A 16,130-nucleotide genomic window follows, 5' to 3' on the forward strand; every position below is an offset into this window, starting at 1 on the left:
TCCTGGACGGGGTCATCTTTCCCTCCCCGACCTGGAAACGGGTGATCAGAACATGCCCAGAGATCTTCCCCTTTTGCAGTCAAGGACCGCTAGGATTCCAGCCTTATCGAGACCAAACAAGACGAACCCGCCAGCACAGGTTGACGCAGGCCCACCAAGACCTAAAAGGTGCCTCAGAGTAAAACCCGGGGTTCATTATGCCGTATTTATAATAAATTAGCATTGCGGTTTTTGCCCAAGTTCCCCCGGGGTTTCGCTTGGGTGCTTGTGGGTAAGCGCCTGCGCACAAAGAGAAAAGTCATATAACCTAAAGCTGTCAATCACCTCGGCAGTCAAATGACGCAAGACACAAGGAGGGACTTTCCACCACTCTGAAAAACCAGCCCTATGCCCGTTGGGGGCTGCTTCTGGTTTCCGGACGGCCTGCTCCCCCCTTCTCTCTCTTGGGAGTATATTCTCGCTTTGCTTAATAAAACTTCTGCTGCTTAAAACTGCTCTATGTCTCTCGACTGAGTTCTCTCCTTCCGGAGGTCAAGGACAGAGGAATTGCCGTTTGGCCGGTAACAAAAGTGTTATGTTAGCATGGTGAGATCATGGGTGATGTTTTGTTCTTGTCTTGGTTTTCCAAAATCGTCAGTATCTTACATTACATTTATTTTTTAGAGAAAATAGATTCATTTGTAGAACTACCTTTTGAATTTTCTTTGTCATAGCTCTGTTATCTTCGAGTAAAAACATAGGGAGTTCTTTATAAAAAAATAAAATGCGGTGGAGGGAGAGCGATAACACTTACTAGGTGTCTGCCAAGAGTTAGACACTGGAAGAGCTGATTTATCTGCATTCTATTGCATCCTAACCTAAAGCCTGTGAGGACAGGTATATTTTTCTCCACTTACTGAAGAAGAAAACTGAGACTCAGAGCTTTCACTGAGCTTGCCAAACAGTTACACTGCTGGGGATTAAAACACGTCTTCAACATCTGGGCTCTCTTTATTGGGCCTCCCCCCAATTATCCACTGTACCTTCTCCAACAAGGCTATAAAAGTGTGGGCTTAATCCTATGTGTATGGGAAAAGGAACTTCATTTGCAGAAAGCAATGATAAATAAAATACAGGAGACAAAACGAAAGGTGTGAGTCGACTCCATCATCTTGGTGCCAGCTATGGCTTCATCTCTAGCAGAGCACTGAGCTTACAACTGCCGAATGTGTGTGACAGCACTAAAAATGTCCCTTCTTGCACTAGTAGATCATACTCTTATAGCCTACTGTTTTCTCAAAGTTTAGAAAAGTCTCTGGAGCTCATTTATTCAGTACCACCATGACCCCTATCATCTTAAACACTTCAAACAGATGGGTGCCCACCCAGCTCTGAAACATTTCACGGGAACAAGGGTTAAAAAAATTCCACTGGTAACTGGTACTTATGCCTAACCTGTCACGGCAGGAAGTATTCTAATGTCTTCAATATGTTGACCTCATTTCAAATAAAATTCCTATGAAAACAAGAGACATGAAGCTCCAGTGGTAACCAGTTCCCATATCGCAACGCTTCATATTCCCAAAGAGAACTATCAGGTATGAGTTCAGAATCACTCTCCCTAAACCTTTGCTCCCATATTTGATTTACTACTATTTTGATGCTTCCTTTGAATCTTCAGACATCATGCCTACCTAATGAGGATGCAAAATCGACAAAACCTGTAAAAGAAAGACCAACTTGTAGTTTGGATATACATCTCAGGACTGTTGGGACTAAACTGCTGACTAATGTTTAGCTTGGAATGAACTGAAAACGTTGGATGTTTGCACCTGGTTACTGACCATCTTGACATGATGTGATTTGTTTTCTTCCTGTAGTATAACTGCACATATCCTTTTTGAGATTCTTAGAGTTTTATATCACCGTCTCAGTCTTTTTTAGTCCAAATATTCATTGATTAACTAATCATTCATTCAGAAAACATTTAAAGACCACCTACTGTATACTAGGCACTGTGATAGTTTCTGGAGAGACAAAAAATAAGATCTTGCCTTTAAGGATGTAAAAGTCTAAAGGATGAGATGAAGAAGTGAACAGACAACTCCCATATAGTGTTCTTAGTGTTTTCACAGAGGTATGAACTGGTGTTGTGGAAAGTCAGAGGAGGGGCTGGGGTAATGAGGGAACGTTCCTTAGAGGTGATGCTCAGGCAGAATCAGTAAGGATCAGTAGGAGTTAGTCAAGCATTGGAAGGAAGTTATTCCCGGCACATTTTGGAAACTGCAAGAGCAAAAGGTGCCTGTGGGAACTGAAAACAGAGAGCTGAGGTTAGCACATCTCTCTGAGAATAAGCTATTTAGTGACAGATACAAAATGTAATGATGATTATCTTTAGTGCATCCATCAACTTTTTTGATGAAGATGACTTGATCCCAAACCAAATTTTAAAGGACATAATTTTTCAGAATGTTGTGGTTGTTACTAATTATTTTAATAATAACCTTCCAAATGCTTTACATCCATAGAGTATGATGAGCTACAAGAATGTATTTTGCTAATGACATGTCATACCTACTTTATCATAGTAACCATAAAACTCCAATAAAGCAAACTCCAGGCAAGCTCAACACCATCACCACAGGACTCTTACCCTTTGACTACCCGTGAGTGAATGGAAAGTGCAATGCTACCCTGCAATCACTTAAAGGTAAATGGTGAGAAAGTCAATTTTTATCTTTGGTCTATTAGATGAGGGCATCAGTACATTAGAATTGATTTTCAGCGACTGGAGAAAAGTGGTTAAAAAAAAAAAACAAACAACCCAGATGAACAGAGTACTTCACAGCGAGAGTCCTACATGCTCAGATACAGAAAGACCCACTCCACTAAGAACTGTTACCCCATAAGTATCAATCCCTCCATTTGACCTTAGAAATAGCACTTCCTTTGATAATATTTTCCAGGCCAGTATCATAGTCTTCAGCAGTTAGACAAAAAATTAAAACAAAAACAAAAACAAAAAAAACCCCACAGCATACAGAGCATGCTAGTTTTGAACAATAGTAGACAGTTGCAAAAAGGAGCAAGTGTCACAACAGCTTTTCACTAAAGCTTTCAAAAACCATTAAAAGAATTAAAGAACTATGGCTAGAGTAGACAGATTCTCAGAGAAAATCAAAGATGAAAAGATGTGAATTAAGGGATAAGAGATAAATGTCTTTCCTGAAAGATGGTCCCTAATGATATTTTATCAATGTACTACAATTAATTAATAATAAGACTTGGTAAGAACACATATTACGTATTATTTATATTTAATTAAATAATTTACTATTTTAATTTTATGGAACGTCTCATGAATTTTAGGTTTATACTATAGAGCTTTCCTGTTATTATTATTTTGCCCTGGAGACTTCTGTCCTTCTGCTCTAAGCTGGACCGTAGGATTTTGTTGAGGATTTACCTTTAAAAATCTCCCCAGTCATCTGACTTTATCTTGCTACCTTTATCCTCTCATTTTGCTAGAGTATTGCCTCGGGGAACTTTCCAAGAAAGGGTTAATAGGACACAAATTTTATACATCTTTGAATATATGAAGATAGCTTTATTCTCCCCTCACTCTTGATTAATAATTTGAATAACATAGACTTTTTGAAAGAAAATGTTTTCTTCATAACCTGGAAGTTATTATCACTGCATACATTTCTTTCTTGTCCCATCTAATCAAATTCCATTTATAGCAGAGATAATGGAGATTATGAAGAACACCTGCAATGAGAGATAGCCCCATGTAGCTCAAATGAAGAGTCTGATGTTTTTTGGAGGGGTGCAACATGCCTATTGATGCATCCTTTTTGCTCTTTCTTGAATGCAGTTCTACTTCATCTTGAAGACTGAGTAAAGGAATGTTTTTTGTTTGTTTGTTTTGTATCATTTTGTGTTGGCAACCGATATAGTCTTAACAGGCTTGGGCTACTAGTTTCATATCTATTAAGAATCACAATTTACTGACTACTTTGTATAATGTGAATTTTGGTTACTAAAGGCTATGCATACCAAAAAAAAAAAAAAAAAGAACACATATTACGTTTAAAAACAAGAATATGATTGAAACAGTTATACTTGATCAAGGCACAATGTATAACGCCATGAGAAAAACAAAACATCTTTCACTTAAGCTCAATAACTTTATCTTGGAAGAAGAAACAATGAACCTATCTTTGAAAGTGAATGTTAAATGTATTTTTAAAACATTTTACCTCGGGGCCGGGTGGGGGATGAATTGGGAGATTGGGATTGGCATATATACACCAATATGTATAAAATAGATAACTAATAAGAACCTGCTGTATAGCACAGGGAACTCCGCTGTACAGTAGAAATTAACACAACACTGTAAAACAACTATACCCCAGTTAAAAAAAAAAAAGAAACATAGAAAGGATATGACAATTAAAAACAAAAAAAATAAAAAACCAAAAAAACATTTTACCTGATTTAAATAATTTAGGCACTTTTCAAGACACCAAAGGCAACAAATGCAAGATTTCAGCACACATCGAGCACAAGCATTTTCCTGGAAAGAATGAAAAATGGAAATAATTAAAGACCAAAGAATCAAACCATATCATACAGAATATTCTAAATTTTAGAAAAATAAAAATTAAGAAAAATCACAACCTATGCTTCAAAACCTCCACACTCACCCTTTTTTTCCTCAAAATGTAATGGCTGAATTATTTTTAATCAGTTCAATTCAACATTTACTTAGTACCTATTGCATACAAGGTATAAGGTATATAAGACCAATAAGGAACTTATAATCTAGTAGGAGAAAAAAAAAAGCGCTAAACATAACAACAATTAGAATCAGAATATGATATAGATACTAGTGCTATGAGAGTGGAGGAGAGAGAGAGAAGACATCACTTGGGAGGTGAGAGGACTCAGGGGAGGCTTCTAGGAAGAGGGGCATTTGAGCTAAGCTATGTAGAAATGCATGGTATTTCTGCAGTCACGGACAGGAAGGAGGTTCCAGGAAGAAAGCATGTTGAGTCCACACAGAGGAAGAGAAGCACAGGACATTTGGGGAAACTACAGAGTGCAAGAGTGGGAGACAAAGGGGAAGAATTAGATTCTACTAGGCAAGGACTTTGAAAAAAACATTTGCACTTGGACTTAATATCGCTGGGGAACTTTGCTACATGCAGAACTGAAGTTCTGGAATGTGCCCACAGAAAGTCCAGAAAAGGGTTTTTCCTTACCTTTCCTTTGAGCTGACTGTGAATGTACATAAGGATCATTCGTGGAATTTTGACTAATGTGATAATGAAAGATCCTTTCGCCACAGTACCAAGGTGATAACGAATAAGGCGATTCACTGATGCCAAAATAGGTGTAAATGGCAAATTCCTTTTATCCCTATATAAAAGACCAAGATGGAAACAGAGAAATGGTTTAGAGTACAAAAGAGTGAAAAATTAGTTCATTTTTCTTATTCTAGCTCTATGACAAAATGGCAAAGTAATACAAATGCTACAGATGTACCATGTAAAATTAATGTTTCATTTCTTTATGGTAGTTTCAAGGGGTTCTTATGCTGTAATACTTTAAGTTAAATAAAACTGTGCTTTGAAAGCTCTTATTAGTAAATAGTTATGGGGTTAATTGTAGAATCAGATAATGGAACTTAAAAAGATGTTAGACCTGGCACCTCATTATAAGGCTATTGTAGTGTATATTCAGCTATGAAGTTAGGAAAGGAAGTCACAATACTTGTTCTGATCCATACAAATTAAAAAGACTTGTTATCCTTTGATGGACGTTTATATAAAGCAAAAGTACAAAAGACACTACTACAAGATTTGTTCTTCTGCTAAATGTAATTTAAGTGTAGCATGACCTGAGGTTCTAATTAATTTTTTGAGAAAGCTACAGAAGAGTATAAAGAATAAAATAATAACCTCCCATTTTCCTACCTCACAGAATGATCAACTACACATTTTGTTATATTCACTTCCAATTACTTTTTGAAGAAATGGAACTCTTACCGGTCTCAGTTCCATTTCCTTTAGACACAATCACTTAGATGATCTTAAGTTTTCTTTCTTTCTCTCTTTTTTTAATTGAAGTATAATTGACCTACAACACTATGTTAGTTCTGGGTGTACAACATAGTGATTCAATATTTCTATACATTACAAAATGATCACCACAATAAGTCTAGTTATCATTGGTCACTATACAAAGTTATTATCTTTCTCTGCCTGACTTATTTCACTTAGCATAATACCCTCTAGGTCCATCCGTGTAGTTACAAGTTAAGTTATTATCTTTCTCTGTCTGACTTATTTCACTTAGCATAATACCCTCTAGGTCCATCCAGGTAGTTACAAGTTAAGTTTTCTGACAAGTATAAATTCTCACCTAGTAAAATAGTATGTTACCACAGCTCCTGCCACAGTCATCTGTTGACAGGCTAGAATAAATTCACTGATCCAAATCAGGCCCACCACATGGTACCACCACATGTATTGCAGAGGCCCAGAAACTCTGAACTCCACAAAGCCTTGGTCATTCTGAACAGCGCTGCCTAGGAAAATATCAAAGAAGGAAAGAAGAAGCACATAAAGCATAAACCAATAAGTATGGCTATTAAATCTAAGAGATTAATCTAATTTCCAACAGTATGTCCCTATCCCCAAACCACTGACTTCATGATCACAGTGCTATTACATTAAGGGACAAAAGTAATTATCACTTAAGAACTTGTAAAGACAAACACTGTACAATTAAGCATTTGTTTTCCTCAAAGGCATCATATATAGCTTTTAAAAGTTGTTCTATTTGAATATAGTTCTTTTTAAAAAAAAAAAAAAATTTATTTATTTATCTATTTGGCTGCACTGGGTCTTAATTGCGCCACATAGGATCTTCGTTGCCGCGTGCGGGATCTTTAGTTGAGGTATGTGGGATCTAGTTCTCTGACCAGGGATCGAACCCGGGCCCCCTGCATTGGGAGCTCAGAGTCTTAGCCACTGGACCACCAGGGAAGTCCCTGGATATAGTTCTTACCACATTATTAGTTATTTAGTGTAGGCATGAATTTTCAAACGCTTCAACTTTTTTTCAGAGGTATTACTTGTCCAATAATTATAGACCTAAATTATTAGCAAAGTACAGAAATTAATATTATTTTCAATTGGTGATGGTGTGCTGAATGGCCAGAGAAGTTACATATAAGCTTACTATCCTTATACCACTCCTCATAATTAATTCCATTTAGACATACATAACCTTTGATATTAAGTATGGCTACAAGCAAGTCTGAGAGTCTAACTGTGAACTGTATCACTACTAGCTCTACATAGGTTCAGGTCATTTCCAAACTAGAAAGTCCCAAGGAAGCAAGTTGATCTTTGGCTATAACTGGAGTTTGAGGCAATTCCAGAGCAGCACTGCATTCATTAGTTCATCTTAGAATGAATCCAAATGTCTAAGTCAGTACAGGAGCTTACTTCAAATCCATAACCATCTTGAAACTGGATATGATTTCAGGCCCTACCGGGTTTAGACTCACTTTGCTGGGATGTTCTAAAAATCATGAACGGGGAATATGTTATTGAAGAGCCATAACCATTGCTAGTTCTGATGGTTGTTAGACCTTAGTCCATAAATGTCTTAAGAATTATATCTCTCTGATGTTTTAAAATATTTTAATGCAAATCAGTTTCATCACTAAAAGAAAGAAGTAACATGTCTTCTTACCGGTAGTGCCAAGAAAGAGAAGTGTCATGATCCAGTACACCCAAAACAGGACAAGAGCAAAGAAGGTCCAAAAGGGTTGGAAGACTAGCAGTGGCAAGTGAATGAAGACCTTGCCAGCCACGTGGAACAAGGCGATGGTGAGAGCAACCCGTTTGCGCATGACTAACATTATGAGGAACAAGATAACCTGTAGGAGAGAACAGATGGAAAGATTCCAGCTACTGTTTTAAGCAGTAAAAACAGAAACTGAACAATGGTGGAAATTTTTTAACATAACCCTTCATTCCAAAATGGGGATGTATCATTCTCTGAATCCCAATAACACTTTAACAGTCTGTATCTCTCTTGCAGCCCTTATTTTTCATTATATATTGAAAATGTCTTTTAAAGCTAAACATAAAAGAGTTTCTCAATTTATTAATACATCCTAGATGTATTAATTCTTCTACTTTCCCTTTTCCCACTCGTTATGAATCAAAACGTGTTGTTTGTAATTTATTTAAATAGATACGTGCTTGCCACTCTGAAAATAGGGGAAAAGACGATATGCTATGACCACAAAAGCACAGAGAACTTATACCTCATCTCCCTTGTTGGACCAAAAGCACCTTACAAGCAGGGTCCATGTCACATTTATCCTTTGTCACTCCCCACTCTGCCCTGGCACCTGGCACAGAGAATTGTACTTAAAAGATGATTAATAAATATTTGTACAATGATAGCAAACAAAAATCTTTTGGCACCAATGGTTTTATGATGGCTTTATTTTTAGTTTCTAATGCTCAATGAAAAGCTTGGGATTGCTCCAAGAAGTGGACTGAGATTTTTTTCCCCTTTTTTCAGAGAGGAGAAGGAGATGAACCAAAGATATGAATATAGATTACTGAACCACATGTTAATGAATAATTTTACTGCAATTATGATAATAATTATACTAGTTAGTGACGCTCACCTCTCTTTTTAAAATAATGTTGTTAAAAGTTTAAAAGGGAAAAATGGGAAAATAATTAGTGACTAAGTAGATGGAATTACACTAGGTAGCCTATTTCTTAATAGACTTTTCTATAGTAAAGAGAACTGTTTTTTAAAAATAATTACACTATCTCATGGCAATAAGATGTATGTTCTTACTAGAAAATGATAATTTATATTCTAGGTGAAAATTCCCTCTCAAAAAGCAGGCAGTACAGAACAAAATGTCACATCAAATAGCACTCATCATTTAGGGGAGCCTTCTGAAGACTTTTGAGTATGTCATACATTGTGGGGCAGAGATTTTATCCAATAGGGATCATGGTTAGGCATGCAATGGCTAAGCGTGAGTTTCTGCTTCATTAATGATCTATAAATAAAAACATAAACCTGAAAGATACACCAAGGCCTGTACTCACTGTGAACACTGTAGCTGAAATGGCATAGATGAGGAGGGCCCGAAGATTGTCTTCAGCTACCTGAAGCTGTTCAGGGATAACTGCTTCTTTGGGAGACTTTCTTTGCTTTGCATATAGCCACCATAGTACACCTGTGCCACCTGGAGACAAAAAAAACAATTGTTTTTGCAATTATTGGCACAAGAAAATGTGTAACATAAATCCTCAATTTTCTGGACCCTTCCTATATATCAACGTGGACTAACACAGCAGCAATCCAATTGGCTGGCAGGTGCGTGGCTGTAACTTTTTGCCAGCATAAGGGGAACTCCAATGACTCCACTTACAACTTCCACGTTAGGCACTTACAAATATCTCACTGTATCAAATAAACTTCCTTTAACTGTACTTATTATCAACTCTGAAGCTGAGAGACAGCCAGCAAGGACAGATACCCCTGAGAGGAACTGGTCACAAAGAGAGCCTCAGCGCCTGTTTAAGCGAAGGAGCCTGTGGGAAGCAAGTAAGGGTTACAGAAATCAGCAATGAAGCTGAGGAAGGCAAAGATCTTCTCTGTTGTACAGTAACCCCAGTGCCTAGTGAGGAGACACTCATGCAGTTGACGAAATATTCGTACAATGAATAAATGAAGATCAAATGAGTAGTTCCCACCAAAGGTAGGAACAAAGATAGGAAATCTTTGATAGCTGGATAGCGGTGGGCACTAGGGATGGGAATTTTTATCTCCATGACTGGTTCAGAGATTCTGAGATCTAGACTGAAGAGGGAGGCAGACCTGCCTCCATATAAGACAGCTGCATTGGACACCTTCATTCAATCCATTCGACAAACACTTTGAGTGCCTACAGCACCTACTGTTCTAGGGGCTGGGGATAGAGCGGTGAAAAACCAACATCAACTCTCATGCAGCATATATAGTAATGGGGAAACAAAAAAAAACAAGGAAACAAGTGAAAATAGAGTATATTAAATCTAAGAAAAAAGTTGCCAGTAAGGGATAGAAAGTGCTAGGGCTGGGAAAGCATTACAATTGTATATAAGCAAGGCCTCACTGGGGTGAGACGATATTTGAGCAAAAGAATCAAAGACAGGGAGAAAGCAATCTATGAAACTATCTAAGAGTGTTCCAGGCAAGAGGAAACAGCAAGTTCTGAGATGCTGATATGGGCCATGCCTGGCAGGCAAGAAAAGAGGAAGCCACTGTGGCTACAGCAATGAGCAATGGGGAAAGCAGTAAAAGATGTGTGCAGAGAGGGAGCTGGGCACCAGATCATACTGCAAGGCCTTGTAGGCCACGGTAAGGAAATGGAAGATTCAGAGTAGAGATGTGTATGTATAGGTGGATGAGATGAATGCCTGGGAGAGAAGCAACTGGGCTGAGATCTATGCAAATCAACCTGACCTCCATGTGCACTCAAGTCAAGAGTGAATAGTGTCAAAGGGAAATTCTAACTACCTGTTGGCAAATATTAAGCATGAATTTTTCTTCTATGGAAGATGATTAAACAAACCAAAACAACCATGAGTCTATGAAGAATTTTCAGAGAAAGGGAAAGGCTACTTCCATTTTGGAATCTTGAATGTACAAGAAAATTGTTTGGAAAACTGTTTAATATCCTCAAAAAATGGAATAAAATACGTTCCCTACAAACAGAAATAAAAAGTTGAGAGAAAGCCTGAAGTTCAAGGAAAATAGAATGAGATGATAATGATGACTACCTACCAAGGGCATTGTTCATAACATCCACAGTAGATATCATTAATTAAACATTTAAACTTGTGCCAGGAATTAGCACAAATAGATGCAACCACATTTAAACACAATGCTATTAAGTGGGTATTATTAGCTCCACTTTGCAAATGATGAAATTGAAATTTAGGAAATTTCAGCAGCATGCCAAATGTCACATACTTGGTAAGTGGGAGAGCTGGGATTCAAATCTACTTTTATTATAAAAGCTATCCATCTGTTATGAACTGAATGCTGTGTCTCCTCAAAACCCATCTACTGAAATCCTAATCCCCAATATGGTGTATTTGGAGGTGGGGCCTTTAGAAGATGATGAGGCCATAAATGTGGAGCCCTCATGAATGGGATTAGTGCCCTTATAAAAGAGACCCCAGAAAGCTCCTTCCCCCTTCTGCTATGTGAGGACACAGCAATCAGATGGCCGGAAACAGGAAGCTGGCCCTCACCAGATGCCGAATCTGCTGGTGCCTCGATCTGAGACTCCCCAGCCTCCAGAACTGTGAGAAATAAATGTTTGTTGTTTATAAGGCATCCAGTCTGTGGTACTTTGTTACAGCAGCCCAAACTGACTAAGACATCATCTAAACACAGAATTAGATTTGAAGGCTACAAACTGAAATGAAAAGGAAGATGGCTGAGAGAAGGAAGACCTACAAATAAGATGAAATTGGAATAACAAAATTAAGTAGCCAAGTACAGACTGACACCAAGGAAAACAAAATCAGTGATATGGTAGATAAACTTGAAGAGTTCTTCCTGAATGTAAAGAAAATGACAAAAGGATTAAAATGATAATTTAGAAGATGATAGCAGGAGAGTAACAAGGATCTTAAAGAGAAAACCACCAGGATGGAAACAATAAACAAGTATAGAAATAAAGTAAACTTTTCAAAGTTGAAAAAGATTCCCCAAAAAAGAGATCATAGGCAAACTGAGTTAAGATTCTGAACCAGACAAAAATTTTAAGTTGTAAGGATAAGTTAAAAATTATATAAACATCTAGGTAAGTGAGATAGGTTATGGGCACAGGAACAAAATTTAGACTGGTCTCAAAGTTCTTCTCTGAAATGAAGTACAGACATAAGGCAATATACTGTATCTTAAGACTTTTATATGCAACAAATTCAGTATTCACATGTGAAGGCAAAGGCAATCTTAGATAACCAAGAATTCAGAATATTACAACCCATAAGTCTTTCATGAATAAGTTACTTGAACTCAGATTCCAGTCAAAACAAATATGAACTGAAATTTAGAACTCAAGAATGAACTTTTATAAAAACAGAACCAGTATAACTGAATCACTTTGCTGTACACCTGAAACTAACACAACATTGTAAATCAACTATACTCCAATGTAAAATAAAAATTAAAAAAAAATAAAAATAGAAATAAAAACAGGAGCAGTAGTTCTCACTAAAATCAGGACAGGAGAGAACTTAAATAAACTTAAATATAATTACGAAACTTCTCAAGGCAAAGGTAAGCAAAATTCTTTGAAAAGATATAGTACAACAAATAACATTTTAAGTTTAATAATAACCTGAATATGAACACTCAGAATATTTAACAAGAGCTAAAAAGTGCGAGTGGGCAGAAGAGAGTAGGATTAGACAGGAAGGAAAGTTTATGCTAAATTTAAAGGGGGGGGGGAACCTCAACAAATATTGTTTCATTTCAGCCTTTAATAATTATAGAATTCTAGACTGAAGAATATTTTCTGAAAATGTTTAGGTTACGAACTGAAGAAGTGAAAATAAAATTATACCATCCAAAGCAATGGTGAAAATAACCAAAGAAAACACAATTCCATACAGCAAAGATAGGGAAAACAAAATAAGGAAGCATAAATTTAAGGAAAACATAAAACAGATGACATCAGTAAGACCAAACATACCAGGTAAATGTGACAAATTCTCCTACTGAAAGAGTTTCATATTGGGTTAAAACGTTTTTATACTATATACATACACACACACACACACACATGCATACATATATATATGAATATCAAGGTCTGGATTCCAAATGCTAACACTGGTGAACTGAAGGTGGGTCCCTATAATTATGACATTTTTAAAGGCAAAAGTAAATACTCTTTAAAGAGAAGATGTAGCATGTGAAATAAAACTTTTATTTTCTTTCCTATATTTCTATTTTCTACCATGGAAGTAGTTAGATACCATGAGTAGGTATGACATTTATAATTGGGAGGGGGAAATTTTTTTTTAAAGACAATAAACACAGAAAACCCAGAAGGTTTCATTAGAAACACTAAAATAAAAACAAAATAGAATGTCAATAGACAGAAAAACGAGTAACAAAATTTTAAACACACACACGTACACACCCTCCCCGACAGAGTTATCCTGCCTGGAACACTTTTCAACCAGAAAGAATTTCAACACCTTAGAATGGCTGATTCAGGCCTTAAAAAAGTGCAAGATAAAAAGAAAGGGTCCCTTCACTTGCCAGGCAGGGAGCACTGGAAGAATCAAGTGAAAATTCAAAAGCAGGAGCAGAACAGAGGCTCAATTCCTTTCTTTTCAATTGTACTCTCCCCCTCAAACTGATATTGACAGAAAAACGTTAGTCCCCATTTAAAAATATCTCACTTGCTCTTATTCCAAAAGACACTGACCTTCCCATTTTATTTGATTTAATGATCTCACAGTGAACTAACTTAAATGTAATCCACTCACCTGTCTTTACATTTTATCAATGAATTCACAGGCCTTACAAGAGGAAAATTATTTAAAATAACCAAAATAGTTCTGAATTGAGGGATTGTTAAAGGCAAACTTTAACTCTCAATTCTAATCACTAAAAAACAAAGGAATAAGCAGCTTACCAAGTGAACCCAGGATGAGCAGAATTGTTAAGATCCACACAAGTATTCTTGATATATACCTGATTATCACCATCAAAATCATGGACAGAACTGCAGGGAAGATAAAGAACACACAGAATATCATTTGAAAACTTTAGAAAATATAAAGAGCAACTCTTTCAATTGTTTTCTCCTAGGGAAATAATTTGTTGCTATTGACAAGTTCATGACTCCAATTCAGGTAAGAAAGGAAACTGGCTGCTTTTGTACTTTGACTTTGGTACTTGTACCACTTGAACAGCATCACTTAAAACCAAAGGCACCTAACTGGGTTTATAAATGACAGAAAAGAATACATGCAAATGTATATGGTGACTCAAAAACAGCACAGAACTGTTGTGGATTTGCTACAGGAAGACATCAGAACTCACATGCAAACATAGATGCCAACACACAAAGTGTAGAGAATGACATGCCATGTTGATGACCGGAAAAATTACCACACGTAGACAGAGATCAGTTAAATTAGGTGCTACACTTCCTTGAGTCACCTATGCGTTTCAGGACCAACTTCTCTGATGTTCGGTCAACAAGCCAGATGGTATATTATCTTTTTCTAGTTGTTTCTCTTCTAAAACTCCAAGAGATGGTCTGACCCTATAGAATAATATCCTGAAAACTACTGAAGCCAAAATTCCTCTGACGTTACTTCTCAACTGAGGTCAGGGGTCCTGACTAAGAAGCTCTTCAAAAAAGGAGCAAAGCTTAGTTTGAGTTATTTAACCAACTCCTCTACCCACCCCAAGCTAAATTCCAACATGCCAAAATCTTGAGTGAAAATCTCAAAAGAAACTGAGAAGATTTAACCCTTGCATGGGGAAATTCATTTCTGAAATCATAATTTGTTCATCTTTAATTATCTAAAGTCCCATTTCACAAACAAATGAATAAAGATCTTAAACTTCAAAAGAAAACCATTCTAATAAAAAATGGAATTCCAATGGCTTAACAACATTATTAACACTATTTTTAAGTTTGGATTTTTTTTTCTTGGTTCAAGTATTCAACTATTTCAGAAATCAAAAAATTTTTATATAAAGCTAGACTAATAATCAAGTTTCCTTGGACCATTTGCAAAGCCAAATAAATGGTTGGGATCTGTGACTAGGTAACATTATTAAGGTATTCACATTTGCAATAAATGTACAGGAACCAAAAACAGATGGGAGCGTTTCAAACATCACAGAAATAGCTTTTCATATGGACAGCATTATTTCAACTGAGTCAAGTACTACCTAAGTAAAAAGAAAATACTCTCTAATGACAAGACAGAAATATAGCTAGACTTCTCAATGACTATAATTGGTGTTAACAGGCATAAACACTCATTTTACTTATATAACAAAAGAGTTGTTTGGTTCCTGCTACAGTTTACTTCTCCCAACTAAAAAAGTCTATAAATTCTGATATGGCTACATATAGTTCTCGGATAATATAGGGAATTTACATTTTGAAAATAACATTTATTTGCTTTTATTTATTTTATTATCTATTTATTGACCAAAAAACTAAATGGCTAACAAGTGGAGATTTCCTACTTTTTCAAGCAATACAGATATTAATTGTAGCAATGAAAAAAATTACATAATCCAAACATAATATATCAGAAATCTATGCTCTTTGATGGAAATATAAAAGAGAATATGTAGCCTCTTTTTATAAGCAAGTAAGCCTTTTGGAATCAAAACTAAAAACAAAGGGATGCTGATAATAGAAACCTCCTATTATCATATTAAAGGTTATTATAGACTTTGTAATCAAAGTTTGGGAATACACCAGTTTTCTCCAATGAGAGAAAAAGATGGGAAATGAGTTTCAGACATATATATATTCTTTTTAAAATATGTATCTATTTATAACTATATATATTCTGAAACAATTATTTTGGCTATGGGAAGTTAAACAATTTACAAGTATCCCCAGCAGTATTCATATTTTGGTTAAAAGAACAGTCTTCTACTGCAGTACTATGCAATAGCTAATAATGAGAAAAACAATTACCTAGTGATAACAAGCAAAGTCCCAATATAATTTCTTTGCTGGTCATTACTCCACTAATCAGCCTGTGTAAGACACTATTGTCACTGACAAAGGTGATCAGGGCCTCTGCAAACTTGGCATAGCAGGAAATGTTCACAGGAGCACAGCGATGGAAGAATGGAATAGGTGCACTGGTGACACAAGAAAAAAAAAATCAGAAAAAAAATTACTCCTACTTAATATAAATGCCACATCAAACACACAAATGAAAGGTGAATATGACTGCAATACAGTCCACCCTCCACGCGTCATATGGGAGCTAAGAGCTGTGAGCTTAATGCTATGAAGATGACCGTCATGGGGCATGATG

General features: G+C 36.3%; 1 protein-coding gene across 4 annotated transcripts in view; it reads right to left on the bottom strand.

Annotated features, from left to right (window-relative positions):
* SLC44A1 (solute carrier family 44 member 1) overlaps positions 1-16,130 on the bottom strand; it is a 210,480-nt gene that overhangs the window by 83,718 nt on the left and 110,632 nt on the right. For all 4 annotated transcript variants that reach the window (XR_014266181.1, XM_082471199.1, XM_082471198.1 and 1 more), the window contains exons 6-12: positions 15,782-15,951; positions 13,742-13,831; positions 9,141-9,280; positions 7,750-7,936; positions 6,409-6,574; positions 5,247-5,403; positions 4,475-4,558 (exon numbers count right to left, since the gene is read on the bottom strand). Coding sequence is in view for 3 of the 4 variants with exons in the window: in XM_082471199.1 (XP_082327325.1) it covers positions 4,475-4,558; positions 5,247-5,403; positions 6,409-6,574; positions 7,750-7,936; positions 9,141-9,280; positions 13,742-13,831; positions 15,782-15,951 (994 nt within the window). In the remaining variant the exon portion in view is untranslated. The remainder of the gene's footprint in view (positions 1-4,474; positions 4,559-5,246; positions 5,404-6,408; positions 6,575-7,749; positions 7,937-9,140; positions 9,281-13,741; positions 13,832-15,781; positions 15,952-16,130) is intronic.

Source organism: Balaenoptera physalus (assembly GCF_965194825.1).
Source record: "Balaenoptera physalus genome assembly, chromosome: 7".
NCBI lineage: Eukaryota > Metazoa > Chordata > Mammalia > Artiodactyla > Balaenopteridae > Balaenoptera > Balaenoptera physalus.